Here is a 24,066-nt window from a genome sequence, read left to right as displayed (position 1 = left end):
AACAATGATTTCAGTAAAAGACTTGATCGCACCAGTGTTTTTCTCTATACAGAGTGTCCCTGAAATGCATATACAGCGATCCACCTTAGATTCTTAAAGTCAAACTATAACGACTTACGCTAATTTATCTATATGAGAAAATACACCGTAAGGGCGCTAGAGTGCGTCAAAGTTTTTGAAAAATATCAATAAATCAGTTATAAAAAGGAAAAGCGTTGAACGATTAAAATAAAATTTGGTATGTGAAAATATATTGGTAAAAAGTTTTTCTTGTGCTTTAACTCGATACCTCTGTTAAAAAAATTTTTGTGTATTATCTAATTTTCACAATTTTTATTGTGAAAGCTAAAACTTGATAACTTGATAAGGGATTTGTGCAAATATGTAACTAATATTAATTGCATCAGAAAAGCTTTTTCCCAATATTTTTTCACATGACAAATTTAATTTTAATTGTTCAACGCTTTTCCGTTTTATAACTGATTATTAATATTTTTCAAAAACTTTGGCGATCCCTAGCGCCCTTACGGCACATAAGTAAATTCGCATAAACCGTCATAGTTTGTCCTAAAGAATCTAGGATGACCTGGTGGTACACGCATTTCTGTATAGAGGAAACCAGTGGTTTTATCAAGTCTGTTACTGATATCAGCGTTGCATTTCAAAGGCACCCTGTATACATCATTTCATATCTTCTGAATGGCGAGAGATATGGAAATATTTTTTAAATTAAAGTTGTTGAGAATAACGAAAACTTTAATATGATATTAAAAATATGTCAAACTGGGAAAAATAATTTCGATGACATCACAGGTTGGTAAACTTACCAAAATGGAATTTTAAATCAATTAATACATAATCATGCCGTAAAAAAATCCGCTTGTAATTTCCTATTTGCTCATTCCGTTTTTCTATAATGGCGGCGATCAGTTTTGGGTCACACTGTGCATAAAAATTAGATTCACTTCACATATCAATTTCTAGCTTTGATAACACTACTGGCCTCTGTGGTTAGGCAACTGCCGGAACATTTTGATACTTGATACCACAACTCTTTCCTTAATTTGTTTCTAGTAATATTACAGTACAATTAAAACAAACTCACAATTTATTTCACATAGAAAGGAGCGAAGAAAATAATTAATTTGTAATTCAATTTTCACCTGGTTATTGATTTACAAAGAACTACTTACAGTTTCCTATCATTTTCGTCGTTCTCCTTCCTTAGCTTATCGATTTTAAAATAAAGCTATATCTATCAAATAGAATTCTGCTCCGAATATTACTGATCATGCGCTATATATTTTAAAAATATTGATTAACACTGTTGTCGACTGCCTCTAAGCTTGATTGGAAGTCGAAATGTAAAGATATTTAAGTAGATAGAGCGCCATCTGTAATCTGTAAGTCTAATGATTGTACATCACAGTAGAGGGCAGTGCGATAGTATTATTGACTTGAAATTTGATAATATTACGGAGAAGACGAGATGGCAGCACCAGTATAGTTTTAAAAATAATTTCACCTTGGTTTCATGGACCCCAATATGTAAGAACAAAATAAATGGAAGCAACCATAAACTTTGCCTTTTTCCGCCGTTTTTAACCGCTTTTAACATAAAATTTTCCAAATGTGTAATAATCCTTCTAATAAAATGTCACCTTTAATAATAAATCATAAACTTTTACTGGCAGTAATGGTAATGGAAATTTAATATTTTTTATACGGCAAATATTACTCACATATTGAATTTGATAGCACAAAGCTCTATAAAATGTTTAAAATCAGTTCTTCCATATTATAACATGATGTGTAGATGCTAAAGCGTATTTTTCAGAACATATCCTGATCTACAGGGTGTGTGAAACTGAAAAGCTTGGCTAAACTTTAATGGTGGATCCTACCTCACATTAAAAAAAAAAATACGGTTTGATGTTACATCTGAAAAAAGTAACAATATTGCAACATTGTAATTGTTTGATTATGTCAAATATCCCAAAGGAAAAATTAGATACTTAGTGAGTTTCTTTAATTTAAAGCATACTTGTACAAAATCAAAATAGACCTTTTTAGTAGTGACGTCACATACGCCAAATGATAGTCAACCCCATAGTGCACTTTGTCATGAAGAATTTCTCGATATTTTTACTCGATCGATTTTCGACCTTATGTACTTTGGACATTAAGTGTCAAAAAAATGGCTTCTTTGTCATGACCTTAAATATTGCGATATTCTTGCAATATCAGAAATATTTAAGAAGTTTCAAACTCCAAATGACGAACTAATAAAATTATAGAATTTTTAAATTTAAATTTATAGAGCAATATTGACTTTTATAGTAATTAATAAATTAAAATTATATCAATGCATGCGCATTAAAGATAATTTCATGTAAACGAAGTAGCCTTGCAACAAGATATCATTCAAGAAAAGTTTGGTTAGGGTTAAGAGTACGTCTATAAATAAATTACTTGAAGAAAAAAACACAAACACACTAACACAGTACAACACCAAGAAAAACAATAACAATACTTAGTAGAACTATAAAATGCTAAGATTAAACAAAACAAGAGAAAGAAAGAGAGAAAAATGATGACAGCGATAACATATCAACAAGAGCTCACCTGCGTATGAGGCTATTCCTTCCGAGCATTAGGAATAACACGGCTAATGTTAAATTTTTACTTTACTTAAATTTAGGAATATGATTTTATATCGTAAGTTTAAAGTACATTTCTATCACTCGCGCTCGCTATGGGACCTATAGCTATAGGTCCCATAACGACTCGCACTTGTGATAGAAAATAGTATGTGCAACTCGTTCGGAAAAGTTGCCATAGCGCCACTTGGTCGCTTTCCGCACTCGCCTCGCTCGTGCGTCAACTGCATCCGCGTGGCGCTATTGGCAACCTTTGCCCACTCGCTACACAATGTACTATAGTGTATCTATCTTACGAAACACGTGTTGGTTGTTCTTAAAAGAGTCTATACCTACGTCATTTCAAATTTAATATTCGTTATTTATGTACTTACTAAGTTTGAGTTGTCTGCATGTGGATGGGAAGATTACAACGACATTCGCTCCACAGGTCGCTAATTAAATTTAGTTTGTAACAGCCAACTGTTTAAGTACTTTATTATTTTCCAATAATTAGGTAAGCTTTTATATGTGAAATGTATTTGTTTTTAAATCTAATATATTCAACTTTCAATAAAACTTTATGATAGTATTTCAGTATTCTTACTTTGAAAACCTCGTAACTGTGAGTTGTTTCTGTAGAAACAGAAAAAAAATGTTTATTGTAAATTGTGGGTTGTTTCTGCGTTATTAAAATTATACTTTAATGCATATGTATATTCAGAAAAATAGTTGTTATTCTAATCAATCAAGGAAGAGATATTATAATTTAGCTGTACTACTAAAACTGTACACTTAGTTAAAAATTATTACTTTTACTAAATACGGAAAATATAACTATAATAAAGCGGTAATTCTTCTAAATGGAATAGTAAAGAAATTTTCAGTCTGCATACATTGCAGTTTGCCTTAACGAGGTTTTGAAATTAATTTACAGATGACGTAAAATTAAAAAATATTCTCAAACTAAATATGAGGTACAAAACAAAAAAAACTTGAAACCATAAAAGCAAGTTTTTCCAATAAATGAACTTACATGGTTTTCAAAGGTGCTAAATTAATTTTTCTGTCTTTAAGGGATTTTTCTAACATGAAATTATAATTTGGGTTATGATTGCTGCGCAATTTAAATTTAATTTAATATTCACCCTGTATATTACGCAAGGTTCAGAAAAATGGTAGAAAAATTAATTTTTCACATTTTCTAATCGAACCTAATATACATAGAGTAAAATTTCAATATTTTCTCTGTGTATTTGATAATTGGCTATGAATCTACTCACCCTAACGTTTTGGTCGAAATGAGAGGCGTCTTCAGGCTCAGGAACCCGTTCAGTTTCGACTTCTTCTCGGGAGCGGCCTCCAGCCTGCTGCAGTTGCCCTGCTGGGAGTCATCTTCGTCCTCCTCGCGCTTGCGCCTCCTCTTATGGAAGAAGTAGCAGGCCGCCCCGATGCCGGCTATGAGGATGAGAGCCGCCAAGCTCGAGAATACGGCCGTCAGGACTATGTCGCGCTTCTGCATCATCAACTGGAAGAAAGAAGGTGAATTAGTATCTGCGTAATTTTTTTTATTTTTGTGTCCGTTTTTTACTTTGGAAAACAGGAAAGAGTTTTTTTCAGTTTTTCAGCTTTTTTAAATTTTTCTATTAGAAAAGAAGAAAAAAACGTCATTAGAATAAATTCACCTTTGAAGAAAGATGACATAGCATAAAATTTCACCAATACATGTTGATAAGAGAAACTAATTTTCAAGAACACCTGGTATATAGTAGACTTCACCAAAGTTCACTTTTATTTGTTGTACTTTTTATGTCAGTTACTAATTATAATAATTACGCGACAGGATGTTTCATTACAATGTTTCCTATCGAAAAAATACACAATTTAATTTTTTTATAGTAATTTGGTCAATGAATTGTTGATATAAATTGAAATAATTGTTTCCTGTTCAAGAAATAAAGGATATATATATATATATATAAGGTTCAACATTTCGAGAGCTTTAACAAGTGTGTCAGCTATGAGGATCTACCTATTCTTTCTAGTTATTATCACTTTGGTGCTTGCTGTGTGTGGCCAAGGGGTGAGTAATTAGTAGTAGTAAGAGTAATTTTAAGCAGTAAATTGTAAAAAAGTTATTGTATGTTCAAGGCATTATTTAATTTGTTTTAATGTAGAAATTTCAAAACACCCTGTATGTTAAAAAAATACAGTATAAAAATTGTCACCATTATTATTTTTGTTAGTTTTTCGGATATTTTTTATATGCAAACTGCGCCTTTTTTTGTTTGCTACTCTAGCCACCGCCTAAGCCCAATGGAAGCGACCCCCCACCCCCAGGGGGACCACCACCAGGAGGGCCACCATCTTCAACGCAATCAACTACTGACACAGAAACAACTGCATCATCCGATTAAGACAAAAGAAATGCAATAACAACAACAATAATTAACAATAAATGACAGTTTAGATAAAATTCTTTGTTTTTAAAGCATTTATTATAATAATGATAAACCTACCCCACTCCCTTATAACTGCTTTAATATTTAAGGGAATAAGGGAATACATATAACGAATACAAAGTTTAAAACAGTAAGTACCTGTATATCCATATTCTAAATATATCCTCCAAAATATAATATTGCAAATGATAAAATTACTAATAACTATAATTAAAATCGTACTAACCTAACATGTTAAAATCATCACAAAAATTTTAACGAAGACTGCAATAAACGGTGTACTAGTTTTACTTATAAACAAGCAATTTCTACAACGCCAGTAGATAAGAACTTTGCCGTAAATTTTAGGCCGGAAACTAACTTTGATAAGCTTCATTAATATCTCAAAAGGTTCAAAAGAAATAAAACTGAAGAGAAATTATTTAAAGCACCCAACAACATACGCAAAATTTCAAATTTTCCAAAGTCGGGACAAACATCGCATTAGTAATGGTAAAAACTATATTTAGGAGCGATTTTTCCATCTCTTAATAAATTCATTTACCAATCAAGTCTATATTTGTTCATAAAAAAATATGCATAAGAAACTGACAGATATACTTAAATAAATTTATTTAGCGTTTGGAAAATTAGGTTTAAAAGTCCACATTTTCACTGAAAAGAAAACAATATACAGGGCGATCAATTAACGGTAGGGAGCGGCTGTACATAGGAAAGTAGACATGCTACGATTATGAAGTAAAAAATCTGTTAACAAATATGGCAAAAAGAAATTGATTTATAAAATATTTTCAAGTTTGTATCTTCATCGTTAAGGGGCGCAACTGCTATAGTATTACAGAAGATTGTCGTTCTTTCGAAATTTCGCATATATAACCTAAGTTGAAAATACACATTTTAGATACACTGTTAAACCCGTTACAAATTTTGTATGAACTTTTTTTTGTTACTACCATAGCAACGCCAGTATGAAGGACACCATCTTGACATTTTTAAATGGTCATAACTTCTAAATGCCATAATCGATTTCAAGAAACGACGGCTCATTTTAAAGAACCATTAATAAAATTTATTTTTGTTATATCGGGATAAAAATATTATTTTCCTGCGCAACGGTAGACGAAACTAATCAGAAAAGTTTTATAATTGCCTCCGTTTAGTAAAAAAATTAAATGCAACGATATAGATTTTCATGGCTTCATAGACAATTTATTGAGGAAAACAAATTCACAAACCGGAGGTCGATATCTTTTTTCGTTTTCAAGTTATTGCTAAATTAGTGAAGTTGTGCTAGAACATCCTCCTTTATTTTGTTCTCTAAATAACAATGACATAGTCCAAGCCAAAATTAAATTGTGTATTTGTTTTCCTTAGTAAATGGTCTATCAAACTATAAAAAAAACCTATGTCGTTGCATTTAATATTTTTTTAGTAAGTGGAGGCAATTACAAAACTTTTCTAATTAGCACCATCTACTGTTGCGTAGAAAAATAATATTTTTATTCCCATATCATAAATATAAATGTTATTAATATATCTTTAAAATAAGCCGTCGTTTCTTGAAATCGATTAAGGCATTTAGAAGTTATGACAATTTAAAAATTTCAAGATGGCGTGCTTCATACTGGCGTTGCTATGGTAATAACAAAAAAAAGTTCAAACAAAACTTGTAAAGGGTTTACCAATGACAAATTTCTGTAACACTATAGCAGTTGCGCCCCCTAGCGGTGAAGATACATACTTGAAAATATTTTAAATCAATTTCTTTTGGCCGTATTTGTTAATAGATTTTTACCCCATAATCGTAGCACGTCTAGTTTACTATGTACAGCCGCTCCGTACCGTTAATGGATCACCCTGTAGTTACTCCGCATGAATTTTTCTTTTCTCACCCTGTAACTGCGGTAGGCACATCGATACTTTTAGACCTGCGCCTACTGCCTTCCTAAAACTAATCGACCCATCATTTCAAACAGGGTAGGTGTAATGGACCATAAATGTCAAACATACGCTTTGTTTTGTATGAGATTCTTTGAAATTGCTGAATTTATAGCCTTGTGATGAGAATTTTTAATTGTATGGTGTTAATTCTTAAGTAATAATGGCGAGACAAATCAGTGAAGAGATCGCTGCGTCTGTAAAGGACTTAATAACTCAAATGTCTGGCTTTCAGGTAACCTAACCATAAAATATTTTTTCATGTAAAACGAAGTCCTAACCGAACGATTCTAGGAGGCAACTGATGCGTTTAACTACATCCAGAGACACATTTTAACCACCTTGAAAAAAGCAGACACGATGTATTTCTTAAACAAGCGAGAGGTCGACGAAAACATTGCCAGTATGGCGGAAAAGTTCACTTTCCACGGCTTTTCCCCGCAAGCCAAAGCTTTACAAGACTCTTACAAATGTTACATATCCGAGAACCTGCCCAAACCTGAACTGATTAACCGTTTGAATATCGTCAAGCTTTTACTGTGCCTGTCAGAAAGACCTACGAGCAATTTCATAGAAAACCCTCAAGAATTTCAAACCGAAAAGAAGGATGAAGAAGAAGAGATCAACTGGGGGGAATACCTGAAGGAAGGTATAGAAACCTGGACTCCAAATTTCGATGAAGGGAGCGTATGTAATATAAATTTACTGGTACAACAAACGGTATTGTTCTTGTTATAGGATGACTCGGAAAGTTCCTTTTCTGAAAATGACACGGATGGTAGAGGAAATCGAAGTGGGCATAATACATCGCACTTACCCACAGTTATCGACGATACCGAAAAAGGTACCATCGTCGATCTGAGAGCGAATCGTGAAGAATTGTTGGCTACAATTCAGCACACTTGGTATAACCAAACACGGTTTCATATGACGCCATTCAGCGAATGGAGGGAAGCGAATATCGCTATACACTGGTAAGCAGTAAACGTATACGATTAAACACAATCTATATTCTGTTTGTTAAGGGATAAGTTTTTGGAAAATCAAGTGATGGATTTAATCCCAATTGAGAAATCGTGCATCCTGTCGGAATATAAGGTTATAAGAGAAATTTTGTGGCAGTTGTGGTCTCTGCATACCTCCGCGGTTTTTCAACTGGAAAGGAACAATATAAAGCCGAAACCTGATGTCACAATCGCAAGTATCCGTGCGGTAAGCTTTTAATAAAATACTGCAAATTTTTGCAGTACTCATCATAATTCTTTCTTCACACGTTGTGTCGCAAAGTTTAGGAACACGAAATTTATATCTAGAACATTATCAACCCTTCCAAATCTTTCTCTACAGCTGAAATTAATTGAATTATGAACTTTCAGGAACCCTTTGAGAGATTCCTGACTCAGTTTATCCCGTACATGGAAGTACTAAATTTCTTCCGAGAATTTTCGAAATCTCTAGAAATCCAAACTTACGATTGCATCACTGAAGTACCTCAAACTTACAGGAGCTACGATAACTCGTTACAAAAAATCTTGAGACCTATTTATAGAAAATTGTCGGAGCTGGAGGACCGCGTGAGAGAGCAAGGTAAGCGTAAAATAAAACTTGTTTAAACTTAGTGTAAAAATTTAAATTGCAGAGACAACGTATACCCTGTTGAAACTCTACCGCGACCTTCAATCGATTCTGGAACCTGTAATGATCTTAAAAAAAATCCACAAGGAAGTAGTAGTCGATTTTAACAAAAACAACCATCTAAAGTGTGCCACTTATGTCCTCTGTGCTCTTCACAACAGTCTACAGTTCTCCGGTAGCAAACTAGAACAAGATCTGATAGTAACCTTATTCCTTGAAAGTTTATACCATTATTTCTCACTAATCGACTGCTGGTTGACGAAAAACGAGTTGTCGGATTATTCTGGAGAATTCATTATAGTCAAGTAAGTATAAACTTCGGTTTGTCGACAGGATACGATTCATTAATTTTAATTTCAGTAAAAATAGGAACAATACATCTACATACGTCAAAGAAAACAGTGAAGAAAGGTATCTATGAATCACAGAAAAATCAAGAAACTAACCATTTGCTTTTAGCCTCGCGGAATCCGATAACTGGAAGCTGAACTTTGATCTACGAGACGGCCTGGACGATTTTTGTGCCAAGAACGGCTTGTTGAAAATCATCAGAGAAACGGTGTTACAGATTGGAAGAAACATACATTTTCTGATACTATTAGGCAAATATTCTCTCTTCAACGACTGTAAAGGTAAGTCGTATTTTTACAGTTCGGACATCCGATGATTTTACGTTCAAAGGTAACTTTGGTTATCCGCACCAGTTGAAATTTTTTTTGTTCGCAACAGAAACCATCCATCAAGAATTCGTTAGGAGATCCCTGGAAGAGCTGGAAAAGTTCTTTAAAGTAAATTCAGAAGAACGTCCTGTGGAGGAAACCTTTACCAATGAAACTTTTTATGATTGCGTCACCGAGAAAAAGTATAAGTACCCCGTGATCTGTACGGACGAGTGCAAGAAGCCCACAGAATTCGACAAGTTGGAAAATCTAGTCGACACATCTGACGGTTTCTTGATGTTGGCCTTCGAAGACTACTTTGTGGAAAAGCCCGAACCGCCAAAGCAAGAGGATAAAACCCTGTTCGAAAAGTATGTCACATCAACAATACCGATCAAACAATCAGCAATTTTTTTTGCAGGGTGTCCAAGATCACCACGACGATGTTCCCGACAAGCAACTTTTTCGAGAGAATCCTTAACGGTTTGCTCAAAGAGAGATTCACCATATCGGGGTTGATGGTGAAGAATATCCTGATAGAGGAGTACCTGCTAGAGAAGCAGTTTCAATTTCTGAGGCACATGTTTCTGTTTTGCGACGACCTGATTTTCCCGTTTTATAGGAGGCTCTTTGAAAAGGTGAGTTAGATAAAGCAAATAAAAAAATACAATCAAAATAATTAACAATCTTCTAACAAAAGTTGCGGTGTTATATCTTATAGAAAGAAAATTTATCAGTAACATTTTTGTTAAAATTTGATTTTTTGTAGCCTTTATTTGTTAATTTACATTAATTTTACCTAAAAAAAAAAATTACCTAAGAAATTATATGTCACTTTTTAGTGGCAATAATATTACAAAATTGTACTATACAGGGTATGCCAAAGGTATAGAAACCCCAGAATAACTTGGAAGTAAAGGGCTATACGGAAAAACGTTTCATACAAAAGTTTCAGGATTTTCAAGATCATTTTTTCTAATGGGAACCCCTACTTTTTATCAAGCCATTGGAAAGAGCCGAAAATTTTACGTCCGAATATGGCTTTGACCGTGACCTTGAGATCATGGTTATTTCAAGGTAGGGGTCAATCTTATTTTTTATTGTGGAGTTAGAAAGAGCGGAAAATTTTACTTCCGAATATGATTACATAACCTTTATTTTTTAGACTACTCCAGAGGTAATGACCTTGATCTTGAAATGACCTTCAAGGTCAAGGCCAAGGTCAAATTCAAGGTCTTCATTGAATAGCCCGGAAAAATCCTGAAACTTTTGTATGAAACATGTTTGCGTATAACCCTTTACTTCAGAGTTATTCTGCGGTTTCCAAGCGGTATCTATCAAAAATCTTATTTGACCTTAAAATTACCTTGACCATGGTTTCAAGGTCATATCATATAACACCAACAATTAACAATACAGGGTGTCCCGAAATTCATGCAACAAAATTTGGTCACAGATTCTTAGGACAAATTTAGGCGACCCGTATTTTTTATTTTTGCCAAGTGGCCCCCTCTTTCGGAGTTACAGCCCCCTGAAGTCCGCCCTTAAGAATAATATTTTTTTTATATCTCAGAACCCTGTTGTAAGAGAATCACTAAATTTGGTACACAGGGGTTATATGACATGTGAAATCTGATATTGCAATGTTATTTGGTGGGGAACCCCCTTAAGACAATTTTTCGTAGTCCCCCTTGTCTTTGGAGCCAAAAAAATTTGGTTGCATATTTAAATTTCTTAAAAAATATCAGTCCACTAGAAAGCCATTAAATTTAGAAACTTTTTGTCTCTTTATACTTTTTTCGTAAAACGCAATGTTTTCAAGAAAAATGTCAAAATTTGATCGAATGCATATTGTGATTCGCCATTTTCCTCAAAAACATTGCGTTTTACGAAACAAATATCAAGAGACAAAAAAGTTTCTAAATTCAATAGCTTTCTAGCTAACTAATAATTTTAAAAAAATCAAATTTGCAACCAAATTTTTCTGGTTCCAAAGACAAGGGGACCCACGAAAAATTGTCTTAAGGGGATTTCTCGCCAAAAATCGTAGCACTATGAGATTGCACATGTCATAAAACCCCTGTGTACCAAATTTTGTGATATTCGTCAAACATGGTTTCCAGATATAAAAGACTTCTTAGTGGCAGATTTCAGGGGGCTGTAACTCCGAAAGAAGGGGCCAGTTGCAAAAAGAAAAAATATGGGTCCCCTAAATTTGTCTTAAGAATTTACGACCAAATTTTGTTGCATGAATTTCGGGACACCCTGTATATTGTGCTTATTAAAAGCTTGCACAAGCGAAAATCAAAATTGAGTACCGATTGCAAATATTTTGTTAACAATTTTATATATTTAGCATTTTCTTAAATTCATTTAAAAGATGTAATTCTATATTTTGTTTTAAGTACCATTGTTTTATCTAAAATTACTGTTCCCTTTTTTTTTCGTTTTTTTTTTTTTGTTTTTTGTTTCCCACCTAATTCGTATCATCGCTTTTTTTTCATCCCAATACTGGCCAATGTATGCGTTTTAATATCTCAATCTTATGTTTTTGTGCAAAAATATGAAGTGACGAAACAGGAAACATTGGGGAAGAAACCGTATTTTTCCTTTCTTTCTAATCAAGAATTGGAAAATTTTGGTAAAATGGAAAAAATTGAAAGAAACTAAAAATAAATAAAATTAAAAATAAACAAAATTTATATATTCAAAATCGGGATGCTAAAAAATCTCAAACTAATCAAGCTTAAGTAAAAATTAATAAAAATATTTTATTTAAAATTATTAAAAAAAAAGCAAAATTTTAATTTTTCATGACTAAACAACGAAAAGATACAAATATTAGTTCTCTGTAATGAAAAAATATAAGTATACAGTGAAAATTAGTTATAACGACATTGCTTTATACGAGATACTGGATATAACGACGGAATTCGGAAGTTCCGATTTAATTCTATAGAAAACCATATTAAAAATATCGTTTACTACGACACCGTTTACATTGACATTTCGGATTTAGCGACACGACATTTAGCATAGAATCTATCGTTTATAACAACCAATAGTGATATACGGCCTTAAAACCAATGCACCACTTTTCCACGCCCCACGGCATCCACGCTTTTGACACCAGTTAGTATGTTTGGGACAAGTTATGACTTATCTAGGCATACAGTTATCTTATAATGTATTAATACCACCTTCTATCACGATGTCAAGGAGAAAAGTGTTTAATAAAGAAGAAAAATCATATATAATATAGAGATTAAAAGGGAGGAACTAATGCAAGCAAGCAAAAGAATGTGGCGTGTCATAATAGGATTTCAACAATTTGGAAGGATAGAAATAAAATAAAGTCTCTATTCGAAAACAATTAATTGAAAATGAAGCGTGTGAAAATGAAGTGCGTGACAAAGCAATACATGTACATACTTAGACTTTTATTGTAAATTTTTTCTACACAAATTTTAAATAAAATATATATGTAATTGCTTATTACGTAAACAAACGGCCCTTGAAGATCTTTTTAACCGATTTTCACTGTATACCTATGTAGGCTGTTATAAATTTGCTTCTCAATATAGGGATCTCGTAAACGGTAAAAGATAAGAAGTAGCTTAAATGGGGGCAAAGTTGCAGAATCAAGGGACCAACATTATGTCGTTAAAAAATCAAGGCCAATATGAATAGTTTTCGAAATATTTCAGCCTTGTTTGAGGTTATATTGAAAAAGAAAGAACACTTTCTCATGGCAACTTTTTGCCCTCTATCGAATAGCATAATCAATTTTTATATGTAACGTTTTGTCTCTCCAGGACTGTCATTAACTTAATTTTTTTAAATACGACCCTGGAAATTTTATTACATTTTTTGCAAGCCTTCATGACCCACAATACTGTACTGCCTCAGTCCAAACCAAATTCAGATGTTTTGTCTCGAAAAATTAATCTTCAATGTATTTGTTCCAAATTCATCTAAATTTTTTTTTTAGATTTCTATGTTTATTGAATTATTGTACACTTTAAGTGTCGTTAGACCCTGTGAAATCCACCTAATTATTTAAACTATTACCATGACTCGTTACAATAAAGCATTATTAGAGTTGATAATGGTTCTGGAGACACGAAATGTTACATATAAAAAATTACTATGCGATAGAGGGCAAAGAGTTGCCATGAGAAATTGTTCTTCTTTTTTCAATATCACCTCAAACAAGGCTGAAACGAAACAAAAACGGATTTCCAAAATTTCGTTTTTTTTTTCAAATATTTCGAAAACTAATCATGTTAATTTTGATTTTTTAGAGGCATAATGTTGGTCCCCTGATTGTGCAACTTTACCCCCATTTAAGCTACTTCGTATCTCTTACAGTTTCCGAGATCCCTGTAGTGAGAAGTGAATTTGTATATTGGCACTTTACACTCGAGTAAAAATTTAAGAATTAAGAAACAGGACATTGGGGGAAAAATTGTATTTTTCTTTTCTTTCCGAAAGAAGAATTGGAGAATTTTAATAAAATGGAAAATTGAAAAAATTAAAAATAAAAACAAACACAGAATAAACAAAATTTATGTATTCTAAATCGGTATGCCAAAAAATCTCAAACTAATAGAGCTCAAGTAAAAATTAAGAAAAAGTAAATATTTAAAATTAAAAAAAAAGAACAAAATTTTAATTTTTTATGAGTAAACAACGAAAAGAAAGAAATATTAGTTCTCTGTAATAAAAAAATATATACTTGTAAGATGTTTTTTGACAATATTTCAACATAAAAGCAAATTGACAAACCATGGCCAGAAAAAAATCATTTCGCAAAGTTATGTCAAGGAAGACGGAGACAGGGTTCATGTCCAAATCTACTTCAGTCTTTTGAGTACATATGTGATGCTTCTGATTCATAATATTCAAAATCTGTCTTAACTTTCAAAAAGTATTAGTTCTTTTTTTATACAAAATCATATTATTTCTATTGGCAAATACAGTGACCGATGAAACAAGCTGTAAGTACACGATACTAGAAGCAGAAAAGTCTTAGTAAACATGGGTCTGCAAATGCACTGTTTTTAAGATATGGTGTCAAAAAAAAAAGATTTTTTTTCAGTTTTTTAAGCAACTGTTCTGATTTTTGTTATTTATTTGCTTAGTTTTGAAATAATGTTTTTATCATGTTGCCACTGTCTCATGTTTTCCATGATAAAAATTTTAAAAATAGGTTTTCAAAATGCCAATTTTCCCAGTCGTAAAAATTAGGGGCAAAAAAAACCTCACGCAATCCTAAAATCTCCGTCACTGTCATATGAATAAAAATTGAATTAGCGTTCAAAGGTAGCTAATTTTAATGATAATACATATACAAAATTTGAGTTCTGTATCTTAAACAGTTCTTGAAGTATTGTCAAAAAACTGAAAAACTGCGGACCTACGTTTGCTAAGACTTTTTGCTTCTAGTATCGTGTCCTTACAGCCATTTCCATTTGCACTATTAGTTATGGTACACCCTGTATATTTTGTATTATAACAAAAATGTTAAATTTTTCCGAGGATTTTTTTTGTTCGCAGTTTTTTAGAGAAAACGTTTTTGTTCTTTTTTTAGATGTTCAATTCGTCTAGAAATTTTAGTCCTCTACTTGAGCAGGTGCTTTACAGAACTGTTTTAAAATCACCGTAGAATTTAAAAAAATTCGAATTCTCGTGGATTTTTTACAGACCAACACCCACAACCCAAACTGGGGCAACGAGATCTGGCTGACGTCCCACCTACATGACACTGTCATGGATGTCTACCCCGAATTCTACAAGAAGTGCCTGGTACAGGTCAAAGATGGTTGGCGGCAGTGCGTCGACCCTTTAGATGCATGCCTGATGATGAGCGTACAGTACGAGATACAGTGGCCGTTGAACATCATAATCAGTGGCGCACAGATGGCACTGTACAAGGACATATTCGGTTTCATCATACAGATCAAGTGGGCTTTGTATACAATGAACCACTTAGCGTTTACTGGTAAGTACGATCATTTTAGGCGTAGAATCGTGCATGTTCTCTCTATTCTAGATCTGGAATCGAAGAAGCTGGACAAGAAGAAACCGAAAACGCACGGGAACGCAATCATGAAGCTGAAATATCTGAAATTTACACTAACGAACATGTTAAACAGCACCCAGCACTACATATTCTCCTTTATCTTCACCAAGTGCCTGCAGAACTTCGAGCTGGAGTTTGAAAAGGCGAACGACCTGTCCTCGATAATAGCGTCGCATTCTAATTTCATCAACACGATTTTTGGTATGGTCATGGATATAAGGCAGTCGGAAAAGAATTTCCAGGCGTTTAAAAGTGTAAGTTTACTTTGGAAAAGGACGAACATCGTAAGTTTATTCAATTTTCTTCGTTGCAGGTTTTGAGCTGCGTAAAACTGTTGAAGATGATGTGGAAGCGCTTAGATATGGCGACGCCCAAGAGGTTGAGCGACTGCTACAAGGTTTACAAGAAATCTTACTCTGCCATAGAGCCAATCATTTGCCCAGTGTATATTTATGATTACTGAATACTTTTTTCATTATACATGTGATATTACTAGTTTATTTGTTGTTGAAATTTTGTATACATGTTCTTTTTAATAAAGCTTTTATATTTGTGTCAATTATTTACTGATTTTAAGAGGAAAAGTGAAAATTCTCACCAAGAAAAGCTCATATTGGTCATATTTTTCAAGACTTGTACTCGTTTCTACCAACATTTGAAAAAAAACTTGCTGAATGTATAAATTTGGGACGCATGTGTTTTTAGTAAAACGTAAATCAAAATGTCATTGCTGAATTTCTTTTACAGCACGAAAAGAGGTCATATTTATAAATTATTGGCTGTCTTGATTTTTGTTTTGTTATTTTTAAGAATAAGCTGCACAAATTAAAGATATTTAAGAAAATCTAAGTCTAATTCTTTCCCCGACACCATACGTTTTCAATATTTATAATAAATAATTGAATTCGAAATGCAAATTTTTTATTTAGATTTGTATGTTTATTGGATTATTGTATACTCTAAGTGTCGTGAGACCGTGTGAAATCCACATGGTTATTTAAACTATTATCATCACGCGTTACAATAAAACATTATTAGAGTTTTAATCCCGTGCCCATAGTTATTTCTAGGTTTCTCGAGTGCTCAAAATTCAATATCACAGGGTCTAACGACACAAGGTGTACGATAATTCAATAAATATAGAAATCTACATAAAAAATTTAGATAAATTTGGAACGAATACTTACATTGAAGATGAATTTTTCGAGACAAAACTTCTGTATTTTGTAAGTCATAAAGGCTTGCAAAAATTTAATAGAATTTCCAAGGTCGTATTTAAAAAAATGAAGTTGAGGATGGTCCTGGAAAGACGAAACTTTACATATAAAAATTGATTATGCCATTCGATAGAGGGCAAAAAGTTGCCATGAGAAAGTGTTCTTTTTTCAATATCACCTCAAACAAGGTTGAAATGAAAAAAACAGATTTAAAAAATTTCGTTTTTTTTTCAAATATTTCGATTTCTTATCATCTTTTAGATGCATAATGGTGGTTTCCTGATTACGTAACATTGCCCCATTTATAAGCTACCTCGTATCTCTTACCGTTTCCGAGATCCCTGTAGTAAGAAAGCCAATTTGTAACAGCCTGTGTAGTGTGTATACATATGCAAAGAATATTCATGTTTGACCTTTTGAATAGCAAAACCGGCTTTACATTTGTCAATTTTTCATCGAATAAAGAACTGATTGATTATTATTGTGTAGTCTCGATAATTGATAAATAAGACAAAAAATTGGAGACGATAGAACTATTGTAATTGATTATTATTGTTGGTAACCTTAAATGTTATCAATAAAATCACTTCACTGTAAAATGTGAAAAAAAATTAATTAACTAATCTAAAAATAACACAGCCCCACAAAAAAAAGGATCGGATCTGGTGTTCAGACCCACGTATTTCCATGTATTTTTTTCCGCTGAATCCGAATCTGCCTTCAGATTTGGCCCAACGGGTCTGAGTTTTATAAAAAATCGAATTATTCTACCAGCTCGCTAGACGTATGATTTTTCACTCGTTTAATTCCAATTTATCATCATAGAGTCAGACAAGCTGGTCCAATTTCATTCAAAAACAGAAAATAGATCAAAAACGCAATTTTCATGGCATAATTCGTGTTGTAGAGTTCTGGATCCATCTTTTTATCCACCCACGCATCCATTTATGAATTCATACATCTTTCTATCCAGTCGTTCATACAGGCCCGGATCCAGAGACTGGTTTTGGGGATGGCGCAAAGCACTTCTTTATCATTATTATTATTATTATTATTGTTGTTGTTGTTGTTATTTTTTTGATGACGTAAGGTGTAGGTTAGGAAGGGGGACTTGCATTAATATCGACTAACTGCCTGTTGTCGTTTGGAGAAATTGAAGATCTTTAAAAAATGTTGTGCTTTGGGGGTGGCGATCGCCACATCGCCACCCCCTCTGGATCCGGGCCTGCGTTCATACATGAATACGCATAGGTATTTATTAATCCACCTGTATCACCTATAAATCCCACTCATCCACCGATCTATCCATCTACTTTTTGTACTGAGAGCTGAGATAAATAAAGCTTGTAGAATGCTCTACTTTCTAAACAAAAGAAAACGAAAGGGTTACGCTTTGGTTTAGTCCCTATATTTAGAGGTGGGTAGGTTTTATAGGTAGTACAAGTGGATGAATAAATATGCGTATTCATGCATGAACTACTGAATAGAAAGCTGTATGAATTCATAAATGGGTGGGTGGATAAAAAGATGTACCCAGAACTCTGCAACAGGAATTATGCCATGAAAATGGCGTTTTTAAATATTTTGATCTATTTTCTGTTTTTGAATGAAATTGGACCAGCTTGTCTGACTCTATAATGATAAATTGGAATTAAACGAATGAAAAATCATACGTCTAGTGAGCTCGTAGAATAATTTGATTTTTTTATAACTTTCGTCGATCGTGAATGACTTTTTTGTGAATTTTGACCTGTTTTTTGAATTTTCCCGAAAACTCAGACCCGTTGGGCCAAATCTGAAGGCAGATTCGGATTTACGAAAAAAATACATGAAAATACGTGAGTCTGAATACCAGATCCGATCCTTTTTTTGTGGGGCTGTGCAATCTTTCTTCTCTTGTACAGAACGAATGAACGAAAATATTATGTGAGGAGGGACGGTATATTAATATGAGTAGGTTACTTTGAGGACTTCTTCCACATGAAATATGTGGAAGTGGTGAATAAAATCTATCTCAGTGGAGCAACAGCGACGCAGGCAGGCTATATTTCACACCCGGACGTTCACCGGACCCGGAGCCGATGGATTCCATTCCGAGTGTGAATTACAGTCGCCAATGTGAACATTCCTGGACGTTTAATATCGCAAATCCCGTCCTCCGGCGCGGAATCCGACGTTATATTGAATATTGCGGCGTAAAATACAGTTTATCATGATTTGATTAATTCCCAGCGCCAAATCATTTGTCAGGGGGATCAACGGAAGCCGCCAAATGGACGGCAGCGTAATATAATGAGCGTGAAATTCAATTTGCTATTTTGTGAAATGTAGGGTATCGTTGGAAGTTGAGTTTTCATTAAAATAAATAATGAAAAAAAGCTTTAATGTAAATAGGCCGAGCAAATAAAATTTATACTCGAAAAAATTCCTATCCGCGAGATTATTGTAAAATTGTCTACAGGAACATAATACAAGACATCTATCATCTCGTGAGTCAAAAAATTTTATTAGCTAACTTTTCTATTTAAACAAATAAGTGAGGAAAACAGTTTTTCACTTTGCAGGGAAAACCATCGATTTTAGCGAAAAGTGACTCGCAGGCAGCTTATAGGGAGTAAAATTATCTACAAAGTGAGACTTGTTAAATTAAAATCGGTAAATAAACAAAAAAGTTATTGCAAAAAAAACAAGAAAAGTGCCCATTTTTAAATTTGTTTATAACTATCGCATTTATTGTTAAATTTTATAAAACCTATGACACGTTGACGGTTTTGTCATACTTTAAAAGTGTGCCAAATGTGGGCGCTATAGGTGCAATAGTTTTCGCACAATTCAATTTGTTTATAACGGAGGCTCCAACAGTTATGAACTTTAAGCCTCTGTACAGGCGTTAATTTTCAACCAAACATGATTCTGAAAGCGTTATTGTAATCTTAAAGACGTAATTAAGCGACCTATTAAAAAATATCACCGTTTTTTTGACACTAACATTCTTGAATTATGCATTAAAAAACCGTTTGAATAAAATTGTTGCTATTTATGCTACCTCACCGAAAATAGATTCAATGGATAGCTGGCAAAAAAATACAAATTTTTTAAACAAAAAAAGCACCCTCTACGATCAACAGGAGCCAAGATAAGATTTTTTTTAAATCGTAGTGCAATTGTTTATAAACATTAAGACTTGAATTTTTCGCAAAATAAAGTTTACGACGTAGACTACGATTTCCCGTGAATTGCATTGAAAAATGTGGAAAATTAACGACTCACGAGCCCTTTATAGAGAAGGTACTTGCTAAGTAAAATGTCCAGCGTGGTGGTGGGGAAAGCTCGTCCAAGCGAATCGCGCGCGCGAGAAAAGTTCAAATTGATGCGCGCTGTAAAATTTTGCAATATCTCGGCTTCTATTCATCGTAGAAACTTTTTTTTTAAACGGGTAGCTCGACGAAAAAATAACAATGGACATATTTACGAATTCGTAGAATAGCCCTGAACCCCAGAAAAAATGCATCTTTTATACTGAATTTTTTTTAATTTACAAAAATATCACAAAAATTATTGTTAGTAGGCTGCGATAGCAACTTTGACATTCTGAGCACTTGGGAGAAATAATAAATAACGCTTTTCATCAGGTTCAAACAACAATAAATTTCGAACAAATTACATTTTCGTTACTAAAAAGATGTCGCGCTTGTGTTCATGGACATGTAGGTATTTTTGAGCATTTTTCAAAATAAATCCTTAAAATGATGGCTAATGTTATTAATTTCATTATTCGAATAAGGAACCGAATGATTAGTGTTTGTCATGTCATTTAAGTAAAAGTGTTTTCAGTAAATGTTTTAAGTTTTACTCGAAAGTAGGGCCTTTTTCGAAAAACATAAGAGAGTAGTAATTTGTAGAAAATTGAAAGACAAGTAGTGGCGTACTATTTTATTTAAAAAAATATGCCACCCATACCCTGTATCTCCGCCACTGGAGCATCTAAATTTTAGGAAAAGGCCCCTGATTTTGGACAATGTTAACATACATACATGTGCCCAATTTAAAATTATTTCACATGCTGGTTTTTAAATTATTTAAAAAAATTAAAAACATTTTTTCAAGTTTAACACCCTGTATCTTTTTAACGAAGCGTTCTAGATAAAAACTTTATAAGAAAGACTCCCCTTAAAATTCATTAAAGAATACGAAGGTTTGGTCACCGCTTGTGAATCACCCTGTAGAGGCGGCGCCGGCGCCGCACAGTGGGACCAAATGCTTGAAAATGATACAAATTCGCGATTAGATCGGGTATGCAGGAAAATTATTATTTTTTAATGAAATTGATCCTATTGTAACCTAGTTTGAAATAGGATACCGCTTTTTTACCCTTGAAAGCCGCCATAAGATTTTTTAAGACCGCGAAGTTGAAGTAAATTTAAAACGTAGAGCTTGTGGTGTATTTTTTAGAAAAATTACTCTTAAAACACACTACATTATAGTTCTGTGATATTTATATAGTTTCTTTTTACGTTTTCAGAATTTTTTAACACGTATACATATACAGGGTGTCCCATTTTAGTCCACCCCTGAAAAACTTTGTAGGATGACCTCTAATTGAAAAACTTCTTGAACAAAGGTTGTAAGTTTTTAAGGTACGACAAAGACCTTGGTTTTGACTCTGAGGTCAAACTTAGAGGTCATTTGGAGGCCAACGTCAGAATTTCAAATAGAAACCCCATTTCCCAGGAACGGAAAGAGAAGGAAATTTTACGTTCAAAGTATATTTGATTTTGGGTCAGTTTGATGCCTACCCTACGGGTCCTCTGAAGGTTCAGTCAGCTTTCCGACTAAAATGTTTATATTTTTGGCAAAGGTTGATTTTTTTTATGGCAAATTTCGTACAAACTAACGTGGTCAGTGATGGTCTAATTATAACTCTGGTCATCAATCAGCCAATATCTCGAAAACGGTTGTTCTGAGAGATTTCAACCAAATATACCTTTTTTGCTTAAAATTGATAGGGGAATAAACGCACTAATACGAAACGTCAATACACAGGGTAGCAAAAAAGCCAATTTAATTCAAGCGTACCCCTATAGGTGGCGCCCTCTGCAAAAAGCGTCAAAAGCAATGACATATTTAAATTTAGCATCCTAAAAAACCATTCTTTTTATGAGCCATGACATCAGATTAGGATCAGATACGAAAGTATAAATACCTAATATCTGTTATAATAATTTTAGCTTCAAATATTAAAATAACGTAGCACTTTATTATTTTTGTCCCTAGAATTATAGTTAACCATTTTTTTGTATCAGTATAATGAACAATCTGGAGAGAAACAATTTCTTAATAGTAAGTAAAATGCATTTATAAAAAACATTTTCTATAATCAAAGCCGTTGAAACTGCAAATAATAATAAAAATTGTTGAAACTGATTGAGAACTTCTGAAATCATCTAAGACTAACATACTACATAAAACAAGGTGAATAGCATATACTTATTATCTACAGGGTCGGAAAGTCCCCATGGTTCATCGGCCGTTACGTGAGAGCGATAAAGAAAGACATAGAAATCCGTGCGATAGAGAAAGGTGGCTATAATGAAAGCGTCTACTAATCACCGCCCATTTCGCCCTTCCACAAATAAGATCCATTTCTTATTTGTTGAAGGGCGAAATGGGCGGTGACTATTAGACGCCTTCATTATAGCCATCTTTCTCTATCGCACGGATTTCTATGACTTACTTTATCGCTCTCACGTAACGGCCGATGAACCATGGGGACTTTCCGACCCTGTATATACTGGTAGTCGGCTATAGGAGAGAAGGAGATACTTTTCTGTCTCTCCCGAGGAATTAGAACCCAATGCGCATGCCCTGCACACAAAATCATGAACGAGTGGAGAGAGCAAGACGGCTATGGTCCTTACCACAGATCAAGAAAAGACATAGATAAATAGTTCAGGGTATTTGTTTGAATCTCAAATGATTCATGTTTATATTTACTATTCCCCATGTTGTGATTCATTGTGTTCATTTAAGTTTCGCGCCACTTTTACGCTCACATTTTGACATTTGCCAGAAAAATTGAGTTCGCCATTGTTGTGTTTTGTAGTGTAATCTAATGTTTTTGCGTTTTTAATAATTTCGTGCTTGTTAGTAAGATTTTTCCAGTGAAAAAAGTGTTGAACAATGCCGAAGAAGTGCTATATTTACCAAATGAAAGAAAATCAACGGTCGTTCCATAAGTAAGTAACAATAATCATAGACGTAGCAATAAAACAAGCTGTTGGGGTTAAATTTAAATATTTCGCTTTGACAACATTTAAGTGCCAAAAAGCATTAGTAAATCAGATAAACAAAGGCGTAAAAAATTTAATTGATTTTTTATATGTTACAGATTTCCGAAAAATCTTCTAATTAGAAGACACTGGTATAGAAGCTTAGGAATTCCAAATACAGAAACAATATCTATATATACCTATGTATGCTCTGACCACTTTTGTAATAAAATGCAGGATAATATTCTTAGGATAAGGCATAAGTTAACAAAACATATTTTATTTCATAATCAATAAATTTCTATTTGAGTAATATGGTTGTCTTTTTTCATTCATAACATTCATTCGATAGGGACAACCTAAAAAATAAACCATTTAACAGCTTTATTAGGGACAAACTTTAACTCCAGTAATACAGCCGTAACACGCAATGTAAAAATCTACACGTAATTCTATATAAAATATATATTTAAACCTGTTCTAATTTTTAGTTTTCTATATAAATTCACACATATGTGTTTGTGATAGGAAGGGTTAATGGACCGACTCTATAAAATGAATTATAATTTTAAAATATGGTCAATCTTTTAGTTTCCTATATACAAATTTTATAAATTCTATGTAAGAGTTGATACCAAATTTTACACCGTGTCATAAGCTATTAAAATTAAAACTAGGATATACCTACCCAAATGGAATTTAAATACTTTGTTTTGTTAAAATCTCGTGAAAATCATATTAATTAACAGCTTAAGAGTATGATGAAATGTATCATTCCTTTTGTATATAAATGAGAGTAAAATTGTGTCAGTAGATCATCTCCACCGTATTCCAGGAAGAAGTAAATGTAGGGGACTATGAAGTTCATAAGTAATAAAAAAGGTTGAAGAAAAGTTAAATAATCTCATAGATACCTTAAGAAATAAAACACGCTTTCTTAACATACCTATTACACCATATTTTCCCTAGTTTATCTGCGGAAAATAAAATTTACAATTATAATTATTAAACTTGTTATTTTAGTTGCAATCAGCCCCTATAAAATGATACGCCACTGCCCATGAGGGAATGTAAACACAACTTCCTCACCCTTCCGATGAACTATTTTGGCTTCAAGCCACATAGGTATAAATTATGTATCTATGTCTTTTCTTGATCTGTG

At 33.2% G+C, this 24,066-nt stretch overlaps 2 protein-coding genes across 2 annotated transcripts; both read left to right on the top strand.

Moving 5' to 3' along the window:
- The first annotated feature begins 4,628 nt into the window (after nucleotides 1-4,628).
- LOC108910647 (proline-rich protein HaeIII subfamily 1-like) lies at nucleotides 4,629-5,115 on the top strand. Its single transcript, XM_018715338.1, has 2 exons — nucleotides 4,629-4,722; nucleotides 4,940-5,115. The coding sequence occupies exons 1-2, from the start codon at nucleotides 4,660-4,662 to the stop codon at nucleotides 5,054-5,056; spliced, it is 180 nt and encodes a 59-aa protein (XP_018570854.1). The 5' UTR covers nucleotides 4,629-4,659; the 3' UTR covers nucleotides 5,057-5,115.
- Nucleotides 5,116-7,102: 1,987 nt separating this feature from the next.
- On the top strand, nucleotides 7,103-15,980 carry LOC108910550 (gamma-tubulin complex component 5-like). Its single transcript, XM_018715184.1, has 13 exons — nucleotides 7,103-7,274; nucleotides 7,334-7,726; nucleotides 7,778-8,013; nucleotides 8,065-8,251; nucleotides 8,416-8,626; nucleotides 8,679-8,979; nucleotides 9,035-9,085; nucleotides 9,134-9,306; nucleotides 9,404-9,704; nucleotides 9,755-9,971; nucleotides 15,040-15,337; nucleotides 15,389-15,672; nucleotides 15,732-15,980. Exons 1-13 carry the CDS (start codon nucleotides 7,203-7,205, stop codon nucleotides 15,879-15,881), a joined length of 2,874 nt encoding a protein of 957 aa, XP_018570700.1. The 5' UTR covers nucleotides 7,103-7,202; the 3' UTR covers nucleotides 15,882-15,980.
- The last annotated feature ends 8,086 nt before the right edge of the window (nucleotides 15,981-24,066 follow it).

The sequence above is a fragment of the Anoplophora glabripennis genome, unplaced genomic scaffold, assembly GCF_000390285.2.
Source record: "Anoplophora glabripennis isolate ALB-LARVAE unplaced genomic scaffold, Agla_2.0 scaffold7, whole genome shotgun sequence".
NCBI lineage: Eukaryota > Metazoa > Arthropoda > Insecta > Coleoptera > Cerambycidae > Anoplophora > Anoplophora glabripennis.
This window is presented reverse-complemented; position numbering and strand designations above follow the sequence as displayed.